Source organism: Hyposmocoma kahamanoa, unplaced genomic scaffold (genome assembly GCF_003589595.1).
Source record: "Hyposmocoma kahamanoa isolate Upper Pololo Valley unplaced genomic scaffold, ASM358959v1 192, whole genome shotgun sequence".
Taxonomy (NCBI): domain Eukaryota; kingdom Metazoa; phylum Arthropoda; class Insecta; order Lepidoptera; family Cosmopterigidae; genus Hyposmocoma; species Hyposmocoma kahamanoa.
The window spans coordinates 5,489,361-5,497,311 of NW_020653719.1; the positions used below are offsets into that span (position 1 = coordinate 5,489,361).

At 37.0% G+C, this 7,951-nt stretch overlaps 1 protein-coding gene across 1 annotated transcript in view; it reads left to right on the top strand.

The window, feature by feature from the left end:
* The window catches only part of LOC113226671 (AT-rich interactive domain-containing protein 4B), a 20,396-nt gene that overhangs the window by 1,395 nt on the left and 11,050 nt on the right, over positions 1-7,951 (top strand). The window contains exons 3-11 of the mRNA XM_026459392.1: positions 151-310; positions 616-781; positions 1,100-1,324; positions 1,544-1,706; positions 2,081-2,218; positions 5,514-5,641; positions 6,308-6,476; positions 7,099-7,250; positions 7,496-7,520. Coding sequence (XP_026315177.1) covers positions 151-310; positions 616-781; positions 1,100-1,324; positions 1,544-1,706; positions 2,081-2,218; positions 5,514-5,641; positions 6,308-6,476; positions 7,099-7,250; positions 7,496-7,520 — 1,326 coding nt within the window. The remainder of the gene's footprint in view (positions 1-150; positions 311-615; positions 782-1,099; positions 1,325-1,543; positions 1,707-2,080; positions 2,219-5,513; positions 5,642-6,307; positions 6,477-7,098; positions 7,251-7,495; positions 7,521-7,951) is intronic.

The window sequence follows — 7,951 nt, forward strand, 5'->3', positions numbered from 1 at the left end:
TAGGCAAACGAATCAGTTATAGGCATTAGTAACTGTTATGTAAAAAGAAAGTTATAATTTGGATGATTTTCCTTTTTAATAGCCTTCACTGTTCCATTGCACTTTTTTTGTAAAAAGATAAAATAATTCAATAACAAACAAATTTCACAGGTGACACTAAAAGCAGGTGGAGGTACAATTACAGTGAATGATGATGTCATTAAAGGCACATTACGTGTCGGAAGCACTGTGGAGGTAAAGCAAGACCCTAAAAAGGACGCTATGGAGGCTGTTATTTCCAAAATCCAAGATTGCAGTCAGTATACTGTTGGTGAGTGGCATATTTCAATATTAGACTCCTATAATTCACATGACCCAAGCCATAAAACAGCATTTGGCGTTCCGCCGTCTTCATCCAGCCACTCTTTCAAAGCGACAGTTTTGTCCCCAGTGTTATCTATATAATATAGATATTTGGGTATCCAAGACATAAAAAAGTTTTTAATGAATAAAATGCCTAAAAGTATGCTTTCTTCTTAATAATTTACTGAACATGATATATCTGGTTTCACTACACACGACTTACGTAAGTCGTAACATATTGATCTCTAATAAATTTTTGTGTCATTTAACCAGTATTTGACGACGGAGACATAACTACACTACGGAGGTCCGCTCTATGCCTGAAAAGCGGGAGGCATTTCAACGAGAGCGAGACTTTAGACCAATTACCACTCACGCATCCAGAACATTTCTCAACGCCTGTTATAGCTGGGAGAAGGGGAAGAAGAGGAAGAGCTCAGTAAGTTGTTTTTTAATGTTTTGAGTTGATAGACTGAAAAGCAAACTAATTTTAAGTTCAGTGCATTTTAATGTAATAAAGCAAACTAATCTTAATTCAGTGTTTCTAAATGTAATGACATCTCTAAATTAAAACAAAATCATCCTTATTAATAATAACGAAAAATATAGACACACTGAACCTAAAATGAGTTAAATTTACATTTACGCAAGTACCATTTTCACGTGTTGTGTATTCAATTGAGTAAATTAATTTAAACAAAATATTAACCATTTTCAGACATTTGGACAGATTTTATAAAAAAGAAAAATGTATTAGGTCTGAAGAAAGTGAAGAATCAGGCAGCGGTCGTCGTCAAAAAGCAGAAAGTGTGGAGCGGGAACGCGAACCACATGTTGGGCGAGTGGTACTGGTAGAGGCGGCGGGAGGCGCAGAGAGACGGAGGCCTCATCAACCGGCGTTCCCAGCACTCGTCGTCGCGCCAACCGCGCAAATTAAAGTCAAGGAAGACTATCTCGTGCGCTCCTTTAAGGACGGACGATAGTGAGTCCAACTACGCAAAACTTGCTTTGTAAACAATCTAATTGAAAACTCATGGTATTGCTTAATTTATCGGTGCAACACGTTATGAATGTAGTTCTAGGCTTGAGCCTAATTAAAATTTTAGCGTTAAAAGGATCAACACTGGCCTTTCGAAGTACCTTGATTTGTTGATCTTTCAATTGCATACAGATTTCTTATCTAACTTGTATTTGTACATAGCTATACAGTGCCGAAGAAGGAAGCGCGTGAGTTTCGCAAAGGATCAGCACCAATAGAGTGGAGCGGCGTGGAAGCTGCGCTGCAGTACCTCAACAACGCTGTCCTACCACCACATTGGGACCGCGACACATTATTCAATGAACCCAGGAATACTTCCGATGATGTAAGTATAATTTACTAAAACTACCTATACTTCACTTACAACTCTGTGAGTGAAAATAACGAATAACGAAAAAATCCCTCTATTGCTTAAATCAATTGTCCCTACAAACTAATAGATGGCATTGGTCGATTGGTGTCCCCCTCATTCTGCACTCTCAAGGAAGGGTTGTACTTATGGCTGCAATCAAAATCTAGCATGATTAGGTATAAATCTACAGAAAATACCTGCTTCAGCCACGCAATGTGCCACAATAGTAACTAATAAGGATTTGCATTTTATTGAGACTAGATATAGCGTTTGGTTGTTTCTTTGTCCCGATGGATTTTGACAGTTACATTGGACAATAACCTATACCTTTGTATATGCTGTTGCAGAGTTCGGATGATGAGCCTCGCGAAGAGAAAGACCACTTCGTGGCGCAGCTGTATAAGTTTATGGACGACCGCGGCACACCGCTCAACCGCAACCCTACCATCGCCAACCGAGACATAGACCTCTACAGGCTTTTTAGGGTTTGTGTGCTTCAAATTATCGTTTGATACAGGCTGTATGGGATTCCAATGCACAGTAAAGACTTAGACCAAAGTAAAAAAGCACGACAAACACGAAATATTATTTGCACCGATCCATCTTATCAGTTTATCTTTCGAGTATATAGGAAAAATGATTGAGCCGTCTAGCTAACACACATGCCATCTGTACAATTCAAACAACTAGTTTTAAAAACTTACGCACTGGTACTTAACTCTAAACTTGATAATCTTTATGTGGCACTAAGGGCGCGTTCCCGCTGGATCGTGACGCCAATTTATCGTTTCACGCCCGCGGCCTTGTCGTTTGCACGACAGAATCGTTTGACGCACAGCAGTCGCCTCTATGTTCTTTTAGAAGTCAGTAGTGTGTGTTCGCTCCCATGTGGGGTGGAAATGGATGAAGATGAAATTTTAATTATGTATTATATTTTGAAAAAGGCAGAAGAGGAAGCAAGCACTTGCAGACAACGATAAATAAAACGTGACGATAATAGTAGCTGCGACTATCTGTAGTCACATTTTTATCGTGATGTTTTATTTATCGTCTGACGACTGTCGTTGTAGCTCTTCCCATTGTCTTAACAGTCTGTCGACGTAACATCAAAAAAGTCGTGAACGGCAGCTAATCGTGTTGTATACAATTATGTATGTGAATAACTTCATTTTAATATACAAGACACGACTCTTTAAACTGCACGACTATTTGTCGTCACGACATAATGGGATCGAGTCCTAACTTTGCTGAATTAGTAAGAAAAGTATCGGTTGTCGATTTTACGGAAGTAACCACAGATAACAAGAACGATTTGATATTTTGTAAATAATTGGTTCAGAATTAGAATTCGAAAAAAGCATTTAACACACCTGTACACACATTTAGCACACCTGTACTGAGACGTCTGTGCCAAGATTACTAGAGTAAAATTATTTTCTCGATGTAGACGCGGCCGTAAATTATCGTCGTGGGGCAGCTATATTGCGATCTCTCTCGCACTTACCAGTGGGGTATGGGCAGGGCTGTGCCGTGTTACTGCAGTTGATAAATGCTGTGGATTCAGATAACGTTTAATTTTATTGTCATCAAAAATTGTAATAGTGAAAGTACGAAGTAGGAAAGTAAGAAATAAAAATAAAATTATTCTTAAACACATACCATACAAATTTACAATATTAAAAACCTAAAACTAAATATATAATTAATACTTCCTAAGTTTACGGGATTTCTTATTTCCGCCAGAAATGTAAACACGTTATTGATAACAAAGGTATTAAAACAAAAACGGTTGCAATGTTGCATCAGCGTCGCGTACGCTTAACACTACACTAGTGGGGAGAGAGCGCAATATCGCAGTCCTGCTCCGATAATTTAAGGCCGAGTCTGCAGCAAGTAAATTTTTAAATAAAAAAGTGTTAATGGTTTTATCGCCCTATTGTAATAGAAAGGATAAACCGTTCCAAGCGATAACATTCATCGGTGTAAATCATATTTCTTAAAATACACGCCGTCTTTTTGGGTTTACCTCGTCATCAACATACTTCAGGTAGATCTTGTACAACGACAATGACGGAACTTTTCAGGTTGCATCTTTATTTATGGAAAACCAACAGCTTCTTACATTTAATAAAAACAGGAAAATAAACATAAAGCCAATTGAAATGGAATCCACCTATAGCTTCAGACAAATCAAACACGAGCTTTAAACAAACGAACAATAAACAGTGTTTCTTAACAACTTGCACTTACATAAATATAACAACCCAATACCTGCGCTAATCACAAATTATTCAATAAAATTAAATAGAATGACCGTGAGGTTACGCTGTAGCGTATCATATATATATCATATATCACCATTACAATTGAATATATCAGCACGCTATCCAAGCTCTTGGTAGCTCTACATAGAAAATTATTTTGTCTATAGTTCGTCCTCGCTAAGAGAACTGCAATAGGGTGATAAGTATCTCATAGAACGAGTAGGTATACATTAAACGAATAGTTTGGCAGTACTTTGCCTACGTCTGCAATTTCAGTCTTTGTGGATGCTTAAAAAATAATAATAATCATCGTCGTCAATCCATTTATACGTCTCTCTGCTGGGCACAGGTGTCCTCTCAGGCGGTAGTTTAGGTCATAATCCGCCACGTTGTCGTTGACCCAATGCGGGTTGGGGTTGTCACACGTATTCCGAAATTTGGTGAAATTTTTTCGACGTGCAGGTTTCATCACGAAGCTCATGGTAAATTTCGAATTAAAATTTGCACATATTTATGTGTTTAATCCAGGCGCATACCTCTGTGTGAGCCCGTAATCGAACCCACGGTCTCTACTTGGGAGGTGGTAGATCCACCACTTACCATTAGGCTACCACGGCTTATTGAGATAATAATAATAATATATTCAAAATACGATTCCACAACAGTAATGTCATATACATCTAATAATTGACTGCAACTAAACTTCCACTAAACCTTGGTTCTTCACTTGGAAATCGATTCCGAAAAATATTACCTCTGCAATTATTCGCCTTCGCTTAGCTCACATATGGACTCTTGTGCTCTTGGCCAAGATTCGTGTTCGAGATCACTCCCTGTGCGAGTGCGGTCTGGCAGAGGGTACCATCAAGCACCTGTTTTTTTACTGTAGTCGTATCGTTACTCCTCTGTATGATCCCCCCCCCCTAAAATCCCCCGTCCCGTCAATATCAACTTCCTCTTAACGTTAGTCCACTCTTCCTTTGTCTATGTTCTGTGTAAGTTTATTAAAAAGAAAATTAATTTGTTTTGTAATAGTACCTATGTGTAGGTACTCGGTTGTTGTAGATTCTCTTCTCAATTAATTTTTTCGGAATTTACCGGTCAATCTTTGAGTTAAAAGCACGTGCGTTTCTCAACTTCGCATTGGCGGGTTTACCGATGGTATCGATGGGGTTGTAACATTATAAAGTATAAGTCATATTTTTACAAAACTACCGCACGTAGTCATTTTTACTTGACATTGGCGAAATCATCGGTTATTTCGATGTAGCCATAGCATTTAAAAGAAGAAGAAGAAGAAGAAGCGACTGCAACTTGAAAAAAGTCCATTGATCAATGAAGGAAAGGCTGCTATAATAATGATTACACATTTTGCTAAAGTTTGTTGTACATGACATGGGAGCAGTAATCAAAAACAATTTCTTCCTTAATTCTTATGGCTGTATAAGTGCAGAGATTTAATTTTCGAATTACCCTTCATTTCTATAATATCTTATGTTCCATTGTTTTGTAACAGGTGGTACAAAAACTTGGCGGTTACAACAGGGTAACAAACCAGAACCAGTGGAAAACGATCGCGGACAAAATGGGCTTTCATCCTGTCACTACCAGCATAACTAACCTTTGCAAACAAGCCTATAAGAAGTAAGTAACCTTTACAAATTCTCTTTATCTATATTTCTTAAATTAAAAGATAAAATAAACATGACTGAAGTGTACTTTCTCTAGTCATTCATTAGATAAGTAATTCGATAAAAGTCAAAACACAGGCAGTGGTTTTAACTGTCTAAAACATCCTACATCCTTTAACTCACCTGTTCATAGTCCGGTCAACTGATTGTAAACTTCAAAGGTAAAAGGATACTTCATTCCTTATTACGATATTTTTTCACCTAGTACATCAAAGTCAATGTTTTGTGCTGCTGTAGAGGGTTTGAACAAATCACAATACACATTGGAGAATTTCGCTGACTCGGTAACTGAGCTCTCTATATCTCAATAAATACATTTAACTTATCTATAAATAATTGCAGAAATCTAGTAATTAAACTTCAGCTACGACAAAAAGCTGTAAAAATAAAAAACAAAGGTCTGCAGCAAGCACATAGAGAAATTCGTAAGCCTGCTGACTTGTTCCGTAGCTCAGTTGGGAGAGCGATAGTGTTAGGCGTGTTAGGCGAAAATGTTGCTGGTTCAAGACCACCTGGATCGAAGGATTTCTTTTGGTTCGTTCTATCTTTGTATCAATTATAACAACAAACTAGTTAAGTACTTTGAAAAATATATATAAATAAACATTATTCTGTCCAGGTTTCTTCACAGTTTCGAAGATTTCTATCGCAAACTGGGAGTAACATTGGTAGCACATCCTCGCGGGGCACGGACACCTCCAGCTGGCAGGTCGCTTATTCGTGATCGTGATAAACAACTACCAACGTCATCATCCGCTTCTTCTACACCTACGGGTACTCCTAACCAGGTACGATGATACAAAGCTTCGACTATTGCCAACTTTTAACAATTATGTAGCCAGTTAACATTCCAAACACCATAATGAAGTAGATAATTCATTACATCGCGCTACGGAACTCTTAAGATTGTAAAAGTCGTATATACTAATCATTAAGATTGTAAAAGTCGTATATACTAATCATTAAGTAATTTTAAATCACCTCGTCTGCTCAGTTATAGTGGATTTTGACTGTAGCCTTTGAAATAATAGTTTCACAAACTCGTACAGACGGAAAAATGAAGCCTACCGTTTATTTTTCTATTTCGTTTTACTTATTTTGACATTTCCATACATCGTCGTTATACTGCAAAAACTAATTATCTGGAATTTTCACACACAATGACTTAATTTAGGATAACTTGGCGTTATCTTTGCTTATGTAAAATGCAAACATTTTCAAATTTCGGTCAAACATAAAATGTAGAATCATCTGTTACGAATTAACGTGGGATGACCATGGTATGCATAAGAAATATTCGTCGTTGAAATTTCAATTGCGTTTATTTCAAAGTCGATATTTTGTGAAATAATTGTTTTTCCCGGTATAACAGCGATATACCTATATTGAGGAAATTAATGTCTCTTTCAGCGCGGTAAAGACAAGGATTCGGACAAGAGCGAGACAGAAAAAAGCGACAAAAGTGAAAAGGACGATAAGGAAAAGGCGAAAGACAATAAATCGCGCGGAAGCGATGAGGAAGACAGTGCCGATAACCAACCACTCGTTACTACCACGCCTAAGTAAGATAATTATTTGTACTTTTACCTTTCTTTTTACTTAGCATGGGTGAAATACTCATCTTAATCTAGACCAATCCGCTTAGAATGAGGGAAATTGATAAAAGGTCCGCGCACAAAAAAAAAGAAAAGATATTATCCACAGTAGCTAAAGATTTTGCCTACAGTAGCCCAAAATTTCTCTAACTTTTTATTTATTTTCATTACTGTCACATCAAACTGGTTAAATCCTAGTCTGGTTTTTGAAGATGGGATACAATGATAGTTAATTGCGTAAAAACGTTGCCCATTTGCAACCAAGCTCGTGATTGCAGTCGACAAATGTCTAAATCGTCGAAAAGTCGAAATCTATCGACTGAATATTTGTTCCGCTTATGCAATAAATTGTTTATTTCCGTTTTAAGGTACTTTTCCCGCATATTGTAAAGATATGAATAATAAAATAATGTAATTCCTAATATTATTTTTTGATGTTATATAGAGGTGACATAGTCTGACAGTTGCAAACATCATATGTATATATTATTCTGTAGTAAAACGACATAACTTCATAGCAACTTATTTGTGTGATATTGAACAATAACAGATTTTTTTGATCTTAGGTTTGAGAAAGAAAAGGAGAAAGAAAAAGAAAAAGAAAAGGAAAAAGAGAAAGAAAAGGAAAAGGAAAGAGAAAAGGAAAAAGAAAAAGAAAAGGAAAAAGA